The sequence below is a fragment of the Convolutriloba macropyga genome, chromosome 1 (genome assembly GCF_964194025.1).
Source record: "Convolutriloba macropyga chromosome 1, txConMacr16.3, whole genome shotgun sequence".
In the NCBI taxonomy this organism is placed as follows: domain Eukaryota; kingdom Metazoa; phylum Xenacoelomorpha; order Acoela; family Convolutidae; genus Convolutriloba; species Convolutriloba macropyga.
This window is the reverse complement of record NC_134468.1, coordinates 43,485,296-43,508,860: the sequence shown is the minus strand read 5'-3', so window position 1 is coordinate 43,508,860 and position 23,565 is coordinate 43,485,296. Positions and strand designations below refer to the sequence as shown.

At 36.2% G+C, this 23,565-nt stretch overlaps 1 protein-coding gene across 5 annotated transcripts in view; it reads right to left on the bottom strand.

Moving 5' to 3' along the window:
- Positions 1–432: 432 nt before the first annotated feature.
- The window catches only part of LOC142339324 (uncharacterized), a 152,801-nt gene continuing 129,668 nt past the window's right edge, over positions 433–23,565 (bottom strand). For 3 of the 5 annotated variants that reach the window (XM_075389292.1, XM_075389310.1, XM_075389318.1), the window contains 11 exons: positions 23,334–23,534; positions 22,871–22,961; positions 22,534–22,753; positions 18,375–18,471; positions 18,233–18,300; positions 2,979–3,064; positions 2,716–2,793; positions 2,268–2,300; positions 1,752–1,999; positions 1,503–1,578; positions 433–998 (listed from right to left, as the gene is read on the bottom strand). In XM_075389292.1, coding sequence (XP_075245407.1) covers positions 730–998; positions 1,503–1,578; positions 1,752–1,999; positions 2,268–2,300; positions 2,716–2,793; positions 2,979–3,064; positions 18,233–18,300; positions 18,375–18,471; positions 22,534–22,753; positions 22,871–22,961; positions 23,334–23,534 — 1,467 coding nt within the window. In that variant the 3' untranslated portion in view covers positions 433–729. Of the gene's footprint in view, positions 999–1,307; positions 1,328–1,502; positions 1,579–1,751; positions 2,000–2,267; positions 2,301–2,715; positions 2,794–2,978; positions 3,065–18,232; positions 18,301–18,374; positions 18,472–22,533; positions 22,754–22,870; positions 22,962–23,333; positions 23,535–23,565 lie in introns of all 5 variants that reach the window. The other 2 variants (XM_075389327.1, XM_075389301.1) reach the window with 2 other exon arrangements.

Sequence of the window (23,565 nt, the reverse complement as noted above, 5' to 3'; positions counted from 1 at the left end):
GGGGGGGCAACAGCGCGGTGGGGATAGGGGTCAACGGGGGGGGGGGGGTTCTCAACCTCTCAGAACCGCCCTTCACACCATAAGTATAAGTATAAGTCTCCAAAACAGTTTGAGCTGAAACAGAGCTGAAAGGCTCTAAGAGCACTTAATGCCCGCTGGGCGCTACCTGTTTATCCCGTTTTTGAGGACGAAAAGTCAAAAGCGTCAGACGAAAAATCGGTCAAGCGAAAAATCGCATTAAAAAAAGACCAACAGGACTAATATAATTGCTACAAACTTCGTTTGAGAGCAATTAATAAAGACAACACCCCAATACAATTTAAGTTCTTTGAATTGTAAAAAAAGAGCACCGCAATGTAGCTCCGCTCAGCTTATATGTTCGCAGCTATAATAAAAAATTGTTTGCTCGCCGACCATAGATTGCAGGAAAAGTTGCTGGTCAAACCATCAAATTCATATATACGATATCTAGATAAACTGTCAGAGGAAGTGCTAGATTTACATGAAACAATTGCGATGAAATAATAATTGATATACTAAAGATATATATCAGTCTCCTTTTAGATGAATACACTACAAAGCGAGGATGATAATATTTACAGTACATCCAATACGGTTGATTAACTTTACTCCCAGGAAACAAAAAAAGCACCCAATTTCCGCACAAATTCTTTTTTTTTTTTTCATTTTTTGAGCCCGACGATGCCACTGCAGAGGAGTTGCCTATGTTTACATTGATTGGTTGTGATCATTGGAGTTGTTGTAGTGACTGTTTGATGGACCCTTCGTAGGAGGCACATTAGTCGTCGAGTCGAACGAGTGGTTCATACCATTCTGATGGTAATGCAGCTGTTGATGATAGTTCGGCTGCATAGGATAACCTGCTTGGTTCTGGTGTTGCTGACTTGATGAAGCTCCAAGCCCATTGTAAAAATTATTGTGATGATTGTTGAAATTTCTGCTTGATGAGCTAGCCTGCTTGCTTCCTTCATCTGGACCTGTAACAATTTAAGGTTACCAGTCGTTCAGGACTTGAAACTCGATATTTTTCAGCACAGACTCTTCATCAGTAACAATTTCCTAAGTTTTAATGACTAAAACTAGTCACAAACTCGATAGGAATCTGATCAGTACAATTAACTCGAAATTTATGACGTGTGATCTAATCAGTCGAATTCAGGTCACGTTAACATGTTAGCCAACAAATGATCAACAGCCACCCCACACTTAGTACGGGATCGGCTGGTTTGATAAGCCATGAAGCAGTTTGGAACAAAAACTGATTAACAATTGTGTTCTCAACTCACTCATTCGTTCACTCACCAGGCTGGAAACAAATATATTACAGATCCACGTCATGAAGACGCACAAAAACAAAACAAACGAGAATTTGACATTGAGCTTCAGAAAACAATGTGCACATCCAAAAGCAATCGTAGTATGTCGTATTCAATAGAGGAGAAGCAATTCTGAAGATGAGGGTGCTGATATAATGGACTTACGGGACGTATTTATGTCTCTACTGGGCTCTGACAAGTTGTCTCCATTTGTGCCACTACTGTTCTGATATTGCGGACTCTGAAATTATGAACAATTCAAAACATTTCTAAATATATTGTTTACCATAAGACGCCGATTTCCCTCTAAATCATACTTCACACCTCGAACTGTGAACTATGCATTTAGTCGTTCATGATAGGTTTTCAGTGCGTATATGGATTGGAAAAACCAAGTGAGCCGTTAGGACTCACATTGTATGGCATCATAAAATTGTCGAATATTCCATTCTGGCCGGCAGGATTGAATGCTCCCATTGCCTCAGGTGGTCCCATGACAGGTCCAGGCGGCATCATCACAGGTGGCACTCCCGGTGGCCCTGCAGGTGCCGCCCCTGGGTGATGATGTGGGTGGTGCGGGGGAGGCGGAGGCATGCCCATCATCGGCAGGAAGGGTGGCGGCGGCAACAGAGGCATTGGACCGTCGAAACCCATCCACTCATCTACACAGTCAACTGAGGTTACCGCATTTAATGGCCAAGCATTAAATCTCATACCCCGAGATAAATGACGAGTAGTCGCAACATTTTTCCTATTTATTTTCTTCAACAAGATCCCGTACGACCGTGTATCTATTAAGGATCGCGATACGTTCCCCGAAGACACAGACACTAAATGACAGGGGCATTGAATATCGCTCGCAACCACTACCATAATAAAAATCATCCTTTAACCACCACAAGCACCAATATTTTGTTGTATGGAACTCACCCTCGAATGATACATGTCTCTCATTTTTCTCATCTGTCAAAGCATAAAATACTTTTGAGTCCAATCAAGCACACGAAGCAAATACGACAAAAGCCATTCAACACGACTATTGACCATCTTTTACCCAATATTAAGGAGGAGTTCGAATATTTTAATGCTTCCCCAAAAAATACATTAGCGCAAAAAAGGAACTCATACACGTCAGACCACTGTGAAGCAATAGCATCGTGAAAAACGTAGACATACAAATCAAACATAGGGGATGCTAAATTTAACTGCAAGCAAAAACGTAGATGTTAGCTTTCAAGTTTATACCCTCTATATATACTTCAAGAGTCAAGAGTTAATGTTATATCCAGAAAAGGTAAGCTTCAATCATGCAAAAATTGACATATAAAGAGCAGTAGAAGCCCCAACGAACATATATTATATTGGATTCAGGTCTCACCCATGTAAGAAGGAGAGCTGGACCTTCGATTTCTGGATTTGCGAGCTGCTTCCTTGTTGCCTGACTTTCTGGCTCCTTCTGAAAATGAAAGACACTAAAATTTGAACACCTGTGCGTTATTCTTTACTACCGTTTATTTTCCGATCTCTGCATTCGATCACATTCGCACTTACAATTACAGTAGAATTGCAGCAGTTTGTGAGTAAAACATACAAGTATCTGTGCTATGAAAGTGCGTTCTACAAATAAAAATTATGTCTCACCTTTAGACCGAGTGGCAGAAGCGCCTGCCTTGCCACTTGCTGCCGACTCTTCGTCAGGCACACTATCTGCATCCACGTGAGTTAGTCTGAACAAAACAAAATGCACCTGAGCGATTGCGTACTCAACGTTACTTGACTCATCTCATGCTTATAAAGCCGCTGAATATAAACTAAAAACCAACATAATGGGTAAAATATATAGAGAGGAAAATTTTCCATGGTATCAGAATATTAGAACAAAGTCCTTAAGCATTCCTTGCCACTCCGTCTTCCAAATTTAACAAAGCTGAGGGATAGTTTCCTACACACAACCGAGTACCATCGTACGAATATCTTTGAAACAACAGGCGGAGGCTCAATTATATTTAGCCTGATTCGATTGCGAAGGACCACTGATAATAGCTTGCTCTTGTCGGGAGAGAGGTCAGTTATTTTTTATTAATGTACCTCGAATGATGTTGTTGGCTATAAATTTGGCCACTACAGTGATTTGGATTGAAAAAAATCTAACATACCCGGCTGATTGCCGGAAAATAGCCGCCGTTGATTCCAATAAGCATGATTGGGATTGAAAAAATATATATTGAAAAAAAAAAGATTTTTGTACAAAAACATTTTTTAAGTCCGATTTATTTTGATGGCATTTCGTAGTTGAACATACTTGTGTTTCTTAGAGAGAGGCTACAGGGGCTACTACCAATACCAATAAGCATTAGAGAGAGGTAACTAATACTTATAGGAACGACGTTTAAATAGCGGGCATCTAAAATTGGGCTTTATGGGTTTATCCCTATTCTATTTCTGACTTCAATTTTTATAATGACTCTGTTCATTTTAAATTGCTTTCCTGACCAACTGATGTTCAAAATCACTTTTAGCAGAACAAGAGAAGAGAGAAACTAGCCTAGAGAAGTCAAAAATTTCACGCAAAATGTTGAAAAAGCGGCAAAATGAGGTAAAGCGAAACATTTTTTTGTTCGACGAAGTTAAAAAGAACATGGCACGACAAGTCCTGACGTACAATTCAAAGAATTTTCATTGACGAAAAAGAAAAACTAGACCAAGAATGGACTATGAGTAAACTGAGAAAACCATTTTAAAAAAAATCAGATCAAAAAATAAGAAAAAAAACAGAAAATCAATGTCAAAATGCTGCATGTGAATAAAAAAACCACTAGCGAGAAAGGAAAATTGAATACAAACAAAAAATTAGGCCTAGAATGAGCTGTGAATGGATTGGGAAAACCATTTGGAAAAAAAAATCCGATCCAAAAAATCGAAAAAACAGTAAAAAAAATCAGAGTGAAATTGCCGCATGTGAACAAAAAACCACCACCGAGAAACCGAATTTTTGTTCCAACACCATTTTCTCACTCTACTTTAAAATTAGAGCGACAAATTCACGCCAAAAACCACTCGCTTCTTCGCTCCATTTCCTGTTTCGGCGTGACCAAAATCACCACTCCAATTTCGACTTCAAAAATCATGAACACGTGTGAACAGATCTTAAAGACAGCGCCCCAATACAATTCAAATTCTTTGAATTGTAAAAAACTTAGCAGGACAAGCCCTGACGAACAATTCAAAGAATTTTCATTGACTAAACAAACATCTAGACCTAAAAAGGACTATGAGCGAATTGGAAAAACCATTTTAAAAAAATCAGATATAAAAATTTAATAAAACCAGAAAATCAATGTCAAAATGTCGCATGTCATGTCAAGAAAAGAAAATCAATAACGAGAAATGGAAATTTGGTTCATACAAAAATTTAGTCCCAGAATGAACAATCAAAGGATTGTCAAAACCATTTAGAAGAAATCCGATCCAAAAAATCGAAAAAACAGTAAACATCAAAGTGAAATTTCCGCATGTGAACAAAAAACCACTAGCGAGAAAGCTATTTTTTGTTCAAACACCGTTTTCTCACTCTACTTTAAAATAGGAGCTTAAAAATTTCACGCCTCAAATACACTCGCTTTTTCGCTCCATTTCCTGTTTCGGCGTGACCAAAATCACCACTCCAATTTGACTTCAAAAATCATAAAAATGTGTGAACAGATCTTAAAAAAGACAGCGCCCCAATACAATTCAAATTCTTTGAATTGTAAAAAACATAGCAGGACAAGTCCTGACGAACAATTCAAAGAATTTTCATTGACTAAACAAACATCTAGACCTAAAAATGACTATGAGCGAATTGGAAAAACCATTTTAAAAAAATCAGATATAAAAATTTAATAAAACCAGAAAATCAATGTCAAAATGTCGCATGTCAAGAAAAAAAATCAATAACGAGCAATGGAAATTTGGTTCATACAAAAACCTAGGCCCAGAATGAACTATGAATGGATTGTGAAAACCATTTAGAAAAAATCCGATCCAAAAAATCGAAAAAAACAGTAAACATCAAAGTGAAATTTCTGCATGTGAACAAAAAACCACTAGCGAGAAAGCTATTTTTTGTTCAAACACCGTTTTCTCACTCTACTTTAAAATAGGAGCTAAAAAATTTCACGCCGCAAAACCACTCGCTTTTTCGCTCCATTTCCTGTTTCGGCGTGACCAAAATCACCACTCCAATTTGACTTCAAAAATCATGAAAATGTGTGAACAGATCTTAAAAAAAGACCAGCGCCCCAATACAATTCAAATTCTTTGAATTGTAAAAATAGGAGCGCTATAATAGCCGGCTGAGAAGATGAGGTCAGCTCTTAAACAAGTTTCAGTGCACTTTTCATAAAACTTTTAGATAAAAAACTTCTGCCAATTGAGATCATTTTGTTTACTGCCCCCAATTGAGATCATTTTGTTTACTGCCCCCAATTGAGATCACTTTGTGTTAAAAGGTATGAATATCACAAAAGGTTAAACATTTACATGTTAAATTGAAATCACTTAGTGTCATTTGGCAAACAAAGGTCATCTCACTCAGTAAAAACGTTAACGAAAAGTTAGAGCGACATTTTTGACCAAAATTACGCCGGACTAAAAAGCCAATAAGAACTGCTATTATTGAGACAAGGCAATGATACCAGAAGATAAAAAACAAAAACATTAAAGACTCGAACAGATACAGTGCCAAAATCATGAAAACAATTGCTATGAATTTAAGCAACTTAATACGTTTACTTATGTCTCATTAACAACCGATGAAACCCGTTGTTAAAGGAACTAAGTTATAAGACAACAAAAAATACCACCAATATTCGCGAAACTTGAAAATGAACAGCGTATAAGTCATAGATATCATTGGGTATTAACTGAAACGATTAAGTAGATTAACGAAAGAGTACTTAGTAACCGATGAGACCAGGAGAACATAACCGACCAACGTCGTCGTCCGGAATGATCTCGAACAACCGAAACAGAATTAATGAGACAACGAAAAACAATAAAATTACACAAACCTCAAAAATTTGAAAATAATTCTTGAAAAAACACTTATTGCTTTCTATGACTTTGACACTAAGTGTTTTCAAGAATTTTTTTTTCAAATTTTTGAGTTTTGCGTGATTTTGTTGTTCTTTGTTGTCAAATTAATACAGTCAAAAAAACTTTTTAGCAACTCTATTAGTTCTTTAGACTTTTTATGCAATTTTTTTGGTTGACGAATTTTTTGTCTGCGATGTTTCGTCTGACCCTTAACTTTTCGTTCTCAAAGACGTGATAAACAGCTAAAGCCCTTAGGACAGCCAGAGATTAAGTGGCTAAGCAGCTCGCATAGAGCCCTACTAGTCTGAGTATGAGATTCACCAAACTATAACGAGGACATAATTTGACCCCTCTCTGCTCCGCGCACGCCCTACAAATGCTTGCATACCTAAGCCCCAGCAGGCATCCCTGACTTTGAAAAGAAGCAAAAAAAGAAAGAAGAATTTATCCCCAATGAGACCTTTCCTTAATGAGAATAAATGATAAGGCAACAAAAGGTAAAAAAAATCACTCGCAAACTCAACAATTCAGTAACACTTTCTGAGAACAAATAGCGTCAAAGACCAGAAAACTACTAGCTATGAACCCGAGCCATTAATTAAATTTATGTATGCCTCATTACTAACCAATGAAGCCTGTCAGTTAAGATACGAAGATAAGACAACAAAACATATACGGGCAAAAATTGAAAATTCTCTGATTTATTATGGCAAATAGTGTCAAAGTTACGAAAAGCATTAGCCGCCCGTTGAGTAATTCAAACAATTGCAAAAAGGCACAATTAAAACACGTATATCAGTTTAAAAGAACTCAAGAGAAACACTGAAAACAGAAGTCAAATACGCGCACGCACAAATTTTCTTGAAAATTTGTTTAAACATACCCGGCAGATTGCCGGAAAATAGCCGCCGTTGATTCCAATAAGCATGATTGGGATTGAACGAATAGAATATATTGAAAAAAAAAAGATTTTTGTACAAAAATATTTTTTAAGTCCGATTTATTTTGATGGCATTTCGTAGTTGAACATACTTCTAATTCTTAGAGAGAGGCTACAGGGGCTACTATCAACACCAATAACCATTAGCGGTAGTAACTAAGACTTATAGGAACGACGTTCAAATAGCGGGCATCTAAAATTGGGCTTTATGGGTTTATCCCGTTTCTATTTCTGACTTCAATTTTTTATACCGACACTGTTCATTTTGAATTGCTTTGCTTAGCAACTGATGTTCAAATTCACTTTTAGCAGAATGAGAGAAGAGAGAAACTAGCCTAGAGAAGTCAAAAAGATTTCACGCAAAATGTTGAAAAGGCGGCAAAATGAGGTAAAGCGAAACATTTTTTTATTCGACGAAGTAAAAAAAAAAATAGGAGCGCTATAATAGCCGGCTGAGAAGATGAGGGCGGCTATTAAACACCAATTTCTCACTCCGCTTCAAAGTCAGTCTGAAAAAAATCACATGTCAGATCTACTAGTTTTTCGCTTACTTTACAATTAAGGGTCACTGAAAACATAAACCGACAAATGTCGGAAGAATTGCTCTTGAACGACAGGCGAGGCAATTTAATTCATCATGGTCTTTAGTCTAGATCAATTTTTCCTTATGGGTGCAAAAAACCTTGACCCCACCAGGACTCGAACCACTGACCTCCCGATCCATGGCCACAAGCACCAACCACTGCGCTACGAGTTACTGACAAGTGCAAAATTGTCAAGCAAAAAATTTGCATAAAAAAGACACACATGTTTACAATAATTGCTATGAACTGCGTTCAAGAGCAATTAATCACCACCAAATTCAACTTTTCATGGGGCTAAAAGAACCGAAACAAGTGTTAACCGATCTTAAAAAAGACAGCGCCTGAATACAATCCAAATAATTTGGATCGTTAGAACCAGGAACACTGCAATATAGTTACGCTCAGCATGCAGTATCGCAGCTAAAAAATACACAAATGACAATCAAATCTACTTCACACTTCGTTCGAAAGCAGTGAAACATACCCGTCAGATTGCCGGAAAATAGCCGCCGTTGATTCCCATAATTATTGGGATTGAAAGAAGAGAAAACATCAACAAAAATTGCTTTTTGTATAAAAACATTTTTAAGTGCGATTCGTAATTGAACATACTCCTGTCTCTCAGTGAGAGGCTACAGGGTCTATTATCAATACCAATAAGCATTATAGATAGTAACTAAAACTTGTTACAAAGTTCAAGTACCGGGCATCTAAAAATGGGTTTTTCATGGGTTTATCTCGTTTCTATTTCTGACTTTGATTTTTTTTATACTGACTGTCTTCATTTTGAATTGCTTTGCTGAGCAACCTATGTTTAAAAGGACTTTGAGCAGAATGACGGAAGAGTGAAACTAGCCAAGAGAAGTCGAAAAGATTTGGCGCAAAATGTTGAAAAAGCGGCAAAATGTGTAAAGCGAAAAAAAGTTAAACCAAGTAAAAAAAAATAGGAGTGCTATAATAGCCAGCTGAGAAGATAAGGGCGGCTATTAAACACAAAGACTATAAGATAAAAACTTGAAAACTACAAACTTTGTTTCTTCATTTGCAAAAGCGAGCGGGAAACAAATCCATTGCAAACAAAATGCGAAATACTGAAATATCACTACTACTAAATAATTGCAGTCACTATTGGTAATAATGTCTTAGAATGGCCGTCAGATAACTGGAGAACAGCAGGAAAATAGAATGTCGATGTCCACTAGTTTAAAAATCATCACCAAGACTCCAATACCAAACACTAATGTCTTTCGAGTATAATAGCCTCATATTTATAACGCTTGGATGACCCCTATTTAATTGTAATTAGAGTTTATAATCTCAATGCAGACATAAAATGAGTTCAGAAGTCATTTGATTGAGAGATACAAGTCAGGAATGCGCAAACAACACAAGCACTATTGACCTAAACAGAATGCAGTAAAAAATGAAGTCACGTACACAAATTCAACTGAACAGCTCGACTTTGACTTGAATAAAAAGACCATGATGAGACCAATAATACTCCCACTATTACTTCGCAGTAATTAAAAATTCAGCATAACCAAAAGATTGCCCTAAAATAGCCAGCATAATTCCCCATGACCCATTGGAATTGAAGGAAAAATAATTTACAAAAGGCCGAGCTATTTTGATTGAACGTCATAGTTAGATATACTCCTGTTTTGACGAGAGGCTACAGGGATTGGTTTCCGAGCCAACAAACATTAGAACTGGTAAATAAGATTGTAGTAAGTATTTAGTCAAAAAATGTAGATTAAAACAACTACAGTTTAAATATTCTTCGTAGCTATAGTCAGTAAAATCAACAAATAGCAACTTACTGCAAAGTAACAGAGCAGCAATTTTACAATCAGTTTGAAAGAAAATGTGAGAGCCAATTGCAGACAGCTAAAAGATTCCTCACTAAACATAACCGACTAACGTCGGGCGAATTGCTCTTAAACGACGACATAATTTGACGACAGCCTAAGTTTTATCTAAGTGTAAGAAAAGTGTTCCAGGTTGGTCAACAGTTTACTCACATTCGATATCGTGAAATCAAATTCCAAATTGAAGAACAACAAGCTCAAAAAATTATTAGCCGTTACATGTATACTCTACAGAACTTTCAAAACTTAAAGCCAAGTCTATAATTATTAAGAGTTAGTGCGTGGCTTTATTGGTTAAAGCATATTTTTTTAATCCCGCTTTTTGCCCTTAAACGTACTAGCGTAAATTTGCTGAATCAAACCTAAATTCCATTCACTTGAAATAATTAATGAGGTAAGTCAGATATCAAAAATCAAAGTTGTGACTAACGCAAAACAAAAAACGAGATCGATAGGTAAACCCAATTAACAAAAACTCAGCAACACAATCCAGAACGTTCAACAAACTGACGACTTGGCTTTCAGCCTCCGGAGAAGAACGGCTTCTAATACTCAAGATATTATATAACAACACAAGCACGAAAGTAAACAAAATTATTAAATATAGCTGGCAGACTGCCAGAAAATAGCCGCAGTGCAGTCTCAAAAAGATAAAAACAAATGAAAAAAGAAATTTCTTTTCACTGAATGCACAGATGCTATATTTGGATTAATAATGGACTGATTAATGCTCCTATTAGCTGCTCTCAAATAACGTTCAATTAGAGTGACACACACACTCACTAGAATCAAAAGTCAATTTGAGAGTCAGGAAGTCTTTTTTTGAGAGTGAATTCAAGTTTGACCAAAAATTTAGTCACGCGAACTAACAAGAAACACTCTCCACTGGGTGGAAAATGACTTCACGCACGCAGTTAAGTTGAAATTGCATAAACGAATGAACAGAGAACAGAATTGAAGAGGCGATTGTGACGTCATATGGTCGTAAAAAATCCTCTTGACGAAAAAAAAACATAGCAGGACAAGTCCTGACGTACAATTCAAAGAATTTTCATTGACTAAACAGAAAAAATAGACTTAGAATGGACTATGAGTGAATTGAGAAAACCATTTTTAAAAAATCAGATCAAAAAATAAGAAAAAAAAACAAAAAATCAATGTCAAAATGCCGCATGTGAACAAAAAAACCACTAGCGAGAAATGAAAATTTATTTCAAACAAAAAACTAGGCCTAGAATGAGCTGTGAATGGATTGGGAAAACCATTTAGAAAAAAATCCGATCCAAAAAATCGAGTGAAATTGCCGCATGTGAACAAAAAACCACTACCGAGAAACCGAAATTTTTGTTCAAACACCATTTTTGCACTCTACTTTAAAATTAGAGCTAAAAAAATTCACGCCGCAAAACCACTCGCTTTTTCGCTCCATTTCCTGCTTCGGCGTGACCGAAATCACTACTCCAATTTGACTTCAAAAATCATGAAATTGTGTGACCAGATCTTAAAAAAAAGACAGCGCCCCAATACAATTCAAATTCTTTGAATTTTAACAAGAGAAGGTCAATAATAGCCTCAGACAAAAAATAGCAACTTTGACAGTAAACAAATTTGTAAAAAAAAACAAATGAGCGACCAAGTAAAAAGAAAATATGCAACATTTTGAGACAATCGAATTGCACCAGACTCCTTACAAGATAAAACAGATCTTTTTTAGACAGCACAAAGTTTTCAGATGTAACATCAAGGCATGATAAAAGACAAACAAATACAGGCCGCAAAGAAAAATCAATGAAGTCTATGATTTGACAATGTCCTGGTCCTCTTTTGACAATAGGGGGCTCTGACTTATTGTCGTCTTTAGATTACTTGGGTTCAAAACTTGGGCTTGTTAAGATTACCTTTATTTCATGGCTTTAGCACGGCACGTGCTCTTTGTTCAATCGTATATTTTTGGCTTATCAAAACAATTTCACAGGAATCAAAGTTTTTGCGGCAAAATATGGTATGTCAGAATCAAAAAGAATTATCGACGTCGATAACATTCACGGGGCCTACGTTACCTAACCTCCTAACCTTTTGGTGGTGCTTTCGGAAAAACATGTGCAAGCCTAACCGCTGGTCGAGTTAAAAATCCTAAAGCAGTTTTTACTTCACAAGATCTAGCAGTTTTGTCGGGGCCGGTGAACGTCCTTGTCACGCGTCCCAATGGCCATATCTCCCTTGGAGTCCATTCTTCAAGGACCCATACAATATCATTGACTTCCAATTTGGCCTCGGGTTTGGCCCACTTCTTTCTGGCGTTCAGAGTCGGAACGTACTCTCTCAAAAGTCTTTTCCAGATTGCTTCTAGTCTTTGCCGCGCTTGTATCCGCGTTTTCGTCTGGACGGTGGGATTCTCTTTGAAGACACATGCTGGTACATTGGAAAAGGCTCTACCGATCAGAAAGTGATTAGGTGTGAGTGGATCCTCGTCTTCGACATCACTTCTCACATGTGTCAACGGTCTTGCATTAACTAGACTTTCGGTCTCGGTGACGATGGTTGAGAAGGTGTCCCAGGTCAACTTTGCCGATCCTAAATTCAAAAGAAGAGCTCGTTTTACAATCTGTACGAGCCTCTCCCACACCCCACCGAAGTGAGGGGCAGAAGGAGGGTTTAGACGCCATTCACCGGACTGATTCAGAAGTTTCTGTCTATTGAATTCATGGTCGAGCTGGAGTGGTTGTCGTCGTATTTGTTTTCTGGCTCCAAAAAAGTTGCTGCCGTTGTCACTCAGGAATAATCGGGGTTGTCCCCGTCTTGCAACGAATCTTCGAATGGCTGTCATGCAAGTGGTTGTCGTTAAATCTTCTGTCACTTCTAAGTGCACAGCTCTCGTGACAAGACAATTGAAAAGGCAGATATAGGCTTTTTCCTCTTTATTCCGCTGAATAACGGTAAAGGGGGCAATATAGTCAATTCCGACGTTTGTAAAAACTACGGGAGACTCGTTTTGTGGAAATCGGATTTCGGGTAGGTCCGCCATTGGTGGTTGAAGTCCTTGGCCTTTGAATCGTCTGCAATCGAAGCACTTGTAGGTGATACTTCTAAGAGCGTCGCGAAGACCAAGCACGTAGAAGTTTTGTTGTACATAGTTCTTGACGTATTCAGTCCCAAAATGCATACAAATTTCGTGGCATTTAACTGAAAACAGCCGAGTTATGAATTCTTTTGCATTGAGAATCATTGGATGTTTTGTGTTGTAACCCAATGTACTTCTTTTAGTTCTGCCACCAACACGCAACGTGTTGTCTCTGAGAAACGGTGAAAACTGAAGTTTGTCTTTTGCTGGAATGACCAGGAGCGCCAAATGACAATGTCCTGGTCCTCTTTTGACAATAGGGGGGCTCTGACTTATTGTCGTCTTTAGATTACTTGGGTTCAAAACTTGGGCTTGTTAAGATTACCTTTATTTCATGGCTTTAGCACGACACGTGCTCTTTGTTCAATCGTATATTTTTGGCTTATCAAAACAATTTCACAGGAATCAAAGTTTTTGCGGCAAAATATGGTATGTAAGAATCAAAAAGAATTATCGACGTCGATAACATGATTTTTTTCGAGACGAAAGGTTTCAAAGCCAAACGATTAAAAACAAAACGGAAACAATAAATAGATTCAATCTTTTCTTATGTAGAGGTACATCTGTTAATAGCGAGACTACGGGACAAGAAACCAATCAGATTAACAAGCACAGTCAAAACTCAAGCAGTTTACCAGCTATTTTTCTGAACATAAATAGTCAATTAGCTATTAGGTACTAGCTTAGAACTATTAGCTACTACTTTGAAACATGAATTGCTATGTCTTCATCTTGCGCTATTAGCACAGTCTCTGAGCCCTCTCATTACTGAGACTAAGACAAAAACTATTTAAAAAAATTAATTTGAAAGTCAGTAAAATTGTTACATGTGATTTTTTTTAAAACTAACTAGAAATAACTGACTCACATACAGTGATAAGACTAACTCGAATAAGTGCAGGTTGTTAATGTCGTTAAAAATGCAATGAGAACATGCCTGACAAGAGAGCCCAGGATTTGCCATTAACTAGGCCAGGTCAGAGGACAACAAAAAACAACCGACTAACGTCGGAAGAATTGCTTTCGAAAAAGTAGTGCGAGCTCGAATCTGTTGTGACCTGCTCCACTCGGGAAGGGATTAACTAAATTAAATAAGGTGACTTCAAATGACGACATCAGGGGTTATTATATACCACTATTAACACAATAAAATTTAAGTGCCACAACATTCCACCATTTTTGGCGCAATTTTCATTTGTCTGTGGAGTGCGTTGCAGCCAATTGCGTTCAGTTGCTGCTAGCTTTGAAAGAGAAATTTATATCACGCAAAACGAAAAAATCAAGGGCCTAAAATTCATTTAAAAAGCCAAGACAATTGAAGTGAAACAAACATAACCATCTAACGTCGGGCGAAATGCTCTCAAACGACCGGCCAGCAGTTGGCTTCGTCATTAGCTAGCCATGGTTTAGTGAGGCCAGCTTTAGCTTAATTGAAGCGGCGTGAGGTGAGGGTAATAGATAAAGACATCACGCCACATAGCAACAAGTGAAGTGCGGCATCAAACGAGTTAAGGAGTTAAAGAGAGAGAGAGAGAGAGAGAGAGAGAGAGAGAGAGAGAGAGAGAGAGAGAGAGAGAGAGAGAGAGATAGTGTGCGAGAGATAAAACGTTGACGAGAAAAAGAAATAAAGAAATCCCAAACAACAGAGAGAGAGAGCTAGGAAAATTTTACATGATGAGATTCGATTCTGCAATTTTCTAGCCTCATTAGTAATTAAATCATATAGAAAAAAAACTGAAGTGCAAAATTTAAAAGAAGTTTCCAGATTTCGCAGATAAAAAAAATGTTCCAAACCATTTTTTGTCTCTGGAGCTCCGCCATTTATCCCATCTACAAGACTTAAAGTAATGATCGTTAAATTCAGAAAAGGACAAAAACATTCGAGAACTTTGATAAAAGATTCACTGCCTCAAAAAAATCCATAAACCTGGAACAAGATAATAATTTGAAATTTTATCAAAAAATTGCTAAAACTCAAATAATTATTTATTGATAACCATTCCATTAACTCCAGAAACTATGCAGCAGCTAAATATCAAACGCTGGAGGACGTTCCTTGGCTCTTGAGGCTCGGAAATCTTAAAAAATGACCCAATTTAAAAACTTGAAAATGCAAATATTTTTCTTTCAATTGTTTAAATTCGTGATATTAAAATACTGAAAAACATTTTATTACATCTAGAAACTATGCAGTAACCTATAATTAATATTTCAAGAGCAGGCTCTTTTGCTCTTGAGGCTGGAGAAATCTGAAGATGACAAACAATTTCAAAAAAACTTGAAATTGAAAATATTGCTAAAATGAAATGCTTGAAAAAATTGCTAACATTTGAGATTTTAAAATTGAGAACTATTCCATGGCAAATAAAAAAATTTCAGTAACTTATTAACAAACCCTTAAAGAGGTCTTCCAGCTTCTAGAGCCCCTGGACAACAAAAACTGGTCAAACTCAAAAAAATCAGTGATATTCGATGAAAACAAGTTGTAATAAAGTATTTCAAACTGTTACATATCAAAATGAAGCTAATAAATAGCTTCATTAATCCTCATTAAAGGGCCAATGACAGCTCCAGTACCTAGAGAACAGTAAAAATTGAAAAATGCAAACTTTGATTAAAAAAATGCTAAAATTCGAAATGTTGAAAACCATTCCATTACCACTACAAACTGCAGTAATCTTTTATCAAAACCCTAGACGAAGTTCCTTGACACCTAGTTCAAATAGAACTCAAAAGGCAAAAAATTCCAAAAAGCTTCGAAAAAATTGTTAAAATTAGTATCAATTTGCGTGTTTTTGTTTGGATTACCAAACTATTTAGCTCTTAAAAAGATCATAAAATGTACTTATGTCTTGCAAAATACCTTCACATCAACTTTAACCAGTCTAAATTGTAGACTGGTCGAACAAAAATATCGACAAAAATGACAAAAACACAAAAACTAACATTTTGGGCTCCAAAACTCCTAAAAATGACCTTTTAACCTTAAACTACAGCCTTCCCGGTAGCTTCATCACACTAAGTACTTAAAAGACTAAATGCAGCTAAGGGCCTCTAATAAAAATTCATTTATCCCGTTTACCTGTTTATGTACCTGTTTATCCCGTTTTAAGGACGAAAAGTGAAATGGGTAAGACGAAAAATTGGTCAAGAGAAAAATCGTATTTAAAAAAGACCAACAGGACTAGCATAATTACTACAAACTTTTGAGAACAATTAAAGACAATCGGGTCAGATGAAAGATTTGGAGAAAACAGGGCAAAACGTTTCTAAAAATTGATCCAAACTTCGGTCAAGAGAAATTAATAAAACATAGCCGGCAGATTGCCAAAAAATAGCCTCCGTTGAAGCGCTTCATGCACATCACATCCTGATTGAAACAGGAAATGAAAAAAGGAGAGAAATTGACCAAACATTTTTCTGTTTCTTTTCAGTGCCAATAAGTGTTCTATTTGGCGCACAGTTTCAATTAGATTCTAAAACTATATTTAATTCGGGTTTCTCAACTGAAAGCTAATACGCTTAATAGCAATGTCAGCTAGCAAACACTCTAACAAACTCTGATAACCCAATGCACTATGACTTAATGACCGGGCTTTATCGATTTATCCCGTCTATTTTGATTTTGCTCTTTTGATATAGACCGTATTCACCACATTACCTAATTCAATGCATGAAAGAATTTAAAATCCATTCAGTTGAAACAGTGAGCGAAGTAGGTCAGAAGTTAGTCGCGGAAAATCGTGACTCACGTAAAACGGAAAATGTGATCGAAAGGTAAAGCAATTTTTAAAAAAGAGCGCCTAAATAATAGCCGTTGAGAGGCTGACGGCGGCTATTTATGAAAAATTCTGTTCGCAATTTTGTGTTCACACTTTACTCGACCATTTCTCGTTAATGAGTAGTAAAATTGGAGTTCTGATTTTTATCATGCTGGCGTAATGAGAGTTGGGAAAAGCGAGTTGGCGAATTTAAGTCGTGAATTTTTGTCAAACTGAGTAGTAAAAATGTGCTCAAAAAGATTTTTGGTTTTTGATAAATTTTGTCAAAGGGGGCAACTTCGGTTTTCTCTTCACTGTCTAAATGCATTCTTTTAAACCGTGATGTGTGTTCTAATAATGCATAGTTGCACTATTTAGACTCCTCAAAAGGCAAATGGTATTACATGCCTTAACAGCTGTCTCTCAGTAAAATAAATTTTTTGGATTGTTTGTTTTCGCTGTATTTGTTGTTTTCTCATTGAGTCTCATCAATTATAGGTCTTAGTGGCTCTCTAATAATGCCTTTTTAAATTATCTACAGGTTTGAATTGAAATATAGCGGTTGTGCCGTATTTGACTTTACTTGTTTCCAAAAAATATATTGACGACTTTTCGGAATTTTCCATCTTCTATCATTTATTTTATTGCTCGTCACTTAGTCTCACTATGGAGGAGAGCTCAAAGTTGCTAACTTGTGAGTTACAACTTGCTCAAAGTGTTTTTCAATATCAAACTTTTGTCACGTCTTCTATGACACTACTTTTTAAAAATATAAGTGATTTTTAGAATTTTTCTAATTTTTGTCATTGGTTTCCGTTGTTTTGTCGCTATTGAGAGATGTCATTTGCTCTCTAGTAAAGCATTTTTGAATTTACTTAAGGAGTTCAGTTAATTGCTCATAATTTTTTTTGACTTTGGCACCATTATTTTCCACTATTTACGTGGTATCCCAAGAGTTTTCATTGAAGCTTTAGCTGGTTGTTTTGATGACTTTGAAGCCACAAATTTTCACGGAAGGTAAGAAAAGGTTTTTCCCAAAATCTGTTCGTTGTCCTTTTACTTTTTTTCTCAGTGGTTTTTTACAAAGTTGACATTTGCTGTCTAAAATCCCATTGTGTAAAGGACTTCCAAAGTTGACATTGTTGGAATTAATAACTTCGATAATCCTATTTTTCTAAACGCTAAATAAGATAAATTTGCTTCTAGATTTTTGTAGTGTTCTGTTTACTTTCGTGGACGTCTTGACATATGATTTATTTATCATAGGCGATTTTCTTTTAAAAAAGAGGCTGATAGTTTCCTGCGATGTTTCTATTTCGGTCGTACTGTGGGACCAACGCTTGGTCAAACACGACAAACACAACTCCTAAAATAGTTTTCATAGCACAATGATATGTGTTATGCCAATCTACACTCATTTTTTTCTTAATCCATTTGTAAATCCTGCATAGTTCCTTTAGACAGTAGCTCGACTGCCTTTTTCAATCTTGTAATGGTTCATTCGTATCTTGATCAAAAGGCCTTTCTCGTTCCATTTAATTTTACCTTTTACGTAGAATATCATTATCCCTCTGCATCATCTGCAGTTTCTGTTCAAGCTTCCTTGAGTTAATCTGAAACGAAGATGTGATAGAAACAAGAAATTGACTAATAAAGCTAAATAAACAGCAAATGCAAGTAAACTGACCCATGATGTATGCAAACTTTTCTCCAATTTAGCAATGTCCTCTTTGTTTCGTGCTTCAGTTGTGTCCAGTAATGCCTTCAAATCCTCAGCTTGTTGCCTAAAAATAACATAACATGTACGCGAACATTGGATAACAACAGTAAAAAACGAACATAGATAATATCAGTACATTTTGTCACCAAAACTGTTCTTTTTCATAAACCATTCACCTTTATTGTCAATCCACATCTCTAATCCTTACAACAAATCCAAACCACTCAATACTTCAACGCTGAGTTGAAATATTTCAACACTCAATATTCAACAAACATAGCCGGTAGATTGCCGCAACCGCTGCGAAAGAATAGACCTGCGTGCCATATAAGAGATAGAAACAGATACAGATTTAAATTGAAAAAATCGCTGCCGCTCAAAAAACTAGTCTAAAAAACATTCAGCGATAAATTAATAAATCTTGTTAAAATTCATTCCACAGAAGCCTCTTATTAGGGACCTTTACTGCACATATGAGTTCCTTTGACCTTAAACAAATTCAACTTAAACTTAAGTTTCAAAGTGCAAAAGTCAATTTATTGAGTGAGGTAAGTCACGTATGATCAAAATTTAATCACGCAAATAACCTAGAAACTTTTGCTAAAGCGAGTGAGAAATGACGTCACGCGCGCAGATGCCGTTAGTGAGAGGAGGAAGTCATTCAGAAAATTTGACTTTTTCAGCTTTGCTGTGTGAACAAATGTAAAACGAAAAAATAGCGTCAGACGACGAAGCAAAAAAACATAGCCGGAAGAACTCCGGAAACGACTCAAAGTAGAAAAGTGACTTTCCTCACTAACCGAATGCATAATCCGCTTAATTATACTAAGCATTTTGAAAGAACCGGTAAAATATGAGAAAAGTGTTTGACAAAAACTGATACACAACCTGCTAATATTCAACTTTAGTGGCAAGTCCACAAAAAACTATTAATAAAGGCACCTGTTATACAGATAGTTTGATACAGGAACCTGTTACAGATATGCATGAAAATCTTAACAACTGACACACAACCAGACAAAATTGTTTCATAAAAAGACACTCGAAAGGGAAAGATGACAGACAAAACCCTTGAGTAAAAATCTCTAAAAAAATTCTCTGCAAACGGTAAATGCAATTTACAAACAATTCATTTGAGAAAGTGTTAATAAAAATCTCTCTTACATCAGTCATCCAACCAAAATTCGACTGAAAAGTAAACAACAATTAAAATATAAGAGCAAAAAAAAACAGAATAATTAGAATTGTTTAAATTAATTATGTGATGTGCTCTGTTTAGCTATCATAATTCTTCCCAACCATTATTCGTCTAACACTTTCTATATCATTTTCTTCCAAAACGAGGGAGAGAAATCAATTGACTGTTGGAAACCGCGAAGAACAAAAAACTGAAAAAGAAATTTATGTCTGAGAAAATTGCCATGACTAGATTTGAAGTGTCAGTCCATAGTCTCAAAACCTAAAAACTAACTCTCAACTTAGATTTGGCTGAGAAAAATAACAGCAAGAAGCGTAAGGTCAGAAGAAAGTCAAGAAGCATAAAAACAAAAATTTGGTCAAATTTAAGACAATTTTCGTCAAAATTTTAAAACTAACGATCACAGTGAACGACAACCAAAACTACTACAAGAACTAGTTTCAAGCACACAGCACCGCAAATGTCATGAAGAAATTGAAAACGAACACAAAAAAGCAAGAAAATCTTAAAATAGGCAAAATGGTAAAAAAAAAAATGGTGAAGAATAAATCCAAATGAGTAATATTTGCTTCAGATGGTCAAACGTGCTTCCAAACACAATACTGCTAGATTAGACAATTGCGAGAATAACCTTTGATTAAAAAGTTGGAATTAAAACTAAAAAAAACAGTTTTGAAAAACACGCACGTGATCAAAAAATTTCGTTCTCTTAGCAAAATTTTCTTCACAACTAGTTTTCTCGCTTTTAATATAAAAAATGGTTTTCAACGATATCATTAAAAAATCAGTCTCTCTTCTCTGCTTTTCGATTAGTTCAGCCATTTGACCTAAGCACAGTTTCCAAATGCGGCATTGACTTTTGTATTCTGTTTTAAAAACACTAAAAAAAAATCGATACAAAACTAAACATACCCGGCAGATTGCCGGAAAACAGCCGCCGTTGATTCCAATAAGCATGATTGGGATTGAACAAATAGAATATATTTAAAAACAAGATTTTTGTACAAAAATATTTTTTAAGTCCGATTTATTTTGATGGCATTTCGTAGTTGAACATACTTCTGTTTCTTAGAGAGAGGCTACAGGGGCTACTATCAACACCAATAAGCATTAGAGGTGGTAACTAAAACTTATAGGAACGACGTTCAAATAGCGGGCATCTAAAATTCGGCTTTATGGGTTTATCCCGTTTCTATTTCTGACTTCAATTTTTTACACCGACTCTGTTCATTTTGAATTGCTTTGCTTAGCAACTGATGTTCAAATTCACTTTTAGCAGAATGAGAGAAGAGAGAAACTAGCCTAGAGAAGTCAAAAAGATTTCACGCAAAATGTCGAAAAAGCGGCAAAATGGTAAAGCGAAAAAAAGTTTAACAAAGTAAAAAAAAAATACGAGCGCAATAATAGCCGGCTGAGAAGATGAGGGCGGCTATTAATTAAATATATTTATAAAACAATAATGGTTCAAAAAGGTTACGCAGCCATGCTTCTGTTGAATTAAGAAACAAAAAGATTACAGAGGTTCGCTAAACTAAAAAACTTTGCAAAAGTTGTCAAAATATTAAATTTATTTACAAATATACATTTAAATTGTAATAAGATTAGACGTCAAAAAAAAACAAATCAGTTACTAATAATAGTGAAACTAAACCACTGACTGTGCACAGAAATACTTTTCTTCTAGGTAAAATAAAAAAAAAATTAAAAAAAAGATAAAAAAAAGCAAAAAAAAATATCAGTATGTGTACAATTTGATAAAACAAAAAAGAAGTCATGTTCAAAAGAGTTGTTCAATGCACGAAATGCCAATCGAACGTTGCCATATACATTGAATTTTCAGAAAAAAGTCCGCTGGAAGACCCAAACACGAAGAAATTAGCGAAAAAAATCTGAAAATTAACTTTTAAATAGAAAATATGAGCCCATTTTACACTTGAAAAGTATTATTAGGCTCTGCAAAACTGTGGCATCAATTTCATTAAAATTATATATTAATGCAGCATCCATCAAAAATAATTTATACAAAACCAAATTACAAGTAAAAAAATTGAGCCAAATGGACGAGAAAACGGTTTAAAACGGTTATCTATAAGCGCCGTTCTCTCAAGAGCATTTTTCAAAGTCAAAAAGTCATTCACTGAACGTAGCGCATGATCGAAAAACTTCTCTCGCTTAGCAAAAACCTGTTCACCTTGACAGCTTTTCTCACTTTCGCTTTTAGGTCAAAATGCCGCGTGAACAAGTCTACTTCCGGTAAACATATCCGGCAGATTGCCGGAATAGCTGCGAAAGAATAGACCTGCGTGCCATATAATAGAGATAGAAACAGATACAGATCTAAATTGAAAAAAAAAACGACGCCGCTCAAAAAAACTAGGTAAAAAACATTCAGCGATAAATTAAAAAAGCTTGTTAAAATTTAGTCCGCAGAAGCCTCTTATTAGGGACCTTTACTGCACATATGAGTTCCTTTGACCTTAAACAAATTCAAATTAAACTTAAGTTTTAAAGTGTAAAAGTCATTTTATTGAGTGAGGTAAGTCACGTATGTTCAAAATCTAATCACGCAAATAACCTAAACACTTTTGCTAAAGCGAGTGAGAAATGTCGTCACGCGCGCAAATGCCGTTAGTGAGAGGAAGAAGTCATTCCGAAAACTTGACTTTTTCAGCTTTGCTGTGTGAACAAATGTAAAACGAAAAAACAGCGTCAGACGACGCAACAAAAAAAACCAAGAGCACCGCAATATAGCTTCGCTCAGCTTACAGCTTCGGAGCTATAAAAAAAAGACCGAGAGAAAACCAATACTCCTCTTCGAGTCGTAAAAACCAAGAGCACCGCAATATAGCTTCGCTCAGCTTACAGCTTCGCAGCTATAAATATGTTTTGCTCCTAATCTTGGACAATTAAGAAGTATGGTTAACTGACTTGTAGCTGTTGCTACTCTCAGTGGCCGAATGCTTGACAGTCTCAGCAGTTGAGAGAAGTTGCTCGGTTTGGAACTTGTCATGTTGCATCTCTGCGATCTGTTTTCTCAACTCTCCCTCTGTAGTCTTCCAATATCTCTCGATCACCTCGAACTCAATCAGCTTTTCCTTCAACACGCGCTCACTCTCTTTCTGCTTCGATTCCGCTGACACTGCTCGAGCTAAAACCAATTTATCATTCGTAGAAAGTGTGACAAATTCACCTGCGCCAATAGGTCTCATCGCAAAAATGCAAAAAGGGAATAGAAAAACTAATGGCATCAGAAATAGAGTCCTACCTTGGCAAGCGGCGACCTTGTCAGTCTGTTCATTCAGTCGCTCCAGAGTTTGTGCGTGCGTATTCTTCAATGCATCCAGCTCTTCTTTGATCTAAACGCGAACTCAACTATTAGCATCACAGATCAGACCAGTCTTAGCAAGCATATTATTGAATATATCTATGAGACAAGACTTCGCGAGCAAAGCCTATCATGAACCAGATCTACAATAGACACTGTCATTTTCTCATACAAAAAAGCGCGTTCTATAATCTATCCCATAAAGCTGAGATAATCAAACGTTCGAAAAACACTAAAGCATGCAATCGGGCATTAATTTATTTGAATGCCAACCTGTTTTCACATTGGTTCCAGTTCATTTGCGTTTAACTACATGTTTTAAATTTGAACTTTCACCTCTTTGAAATCTGTTCAGTGATTATTGAAACTTGAGATTATTTCAACCTTATGGGGCACGCTATACCTTAGCTGCATTGAGAATCTGCTCAATTCTGTCTAGTTGATCAGCGTCCCCATCAGCTACATCAGATCCCTCGTCATCATCCACGTCAAAATCATCCCACCCATCGCCATCTTTAGGAGACTTAGTTGCTCCATTTTGGCGTCTACTTCCACTACTCAAAACTGATTGTACTTCACTGCTCGCCAATGTACGCTTCAGCACCTGTAAAGCAAAATGAAATTTTGGTTCATGA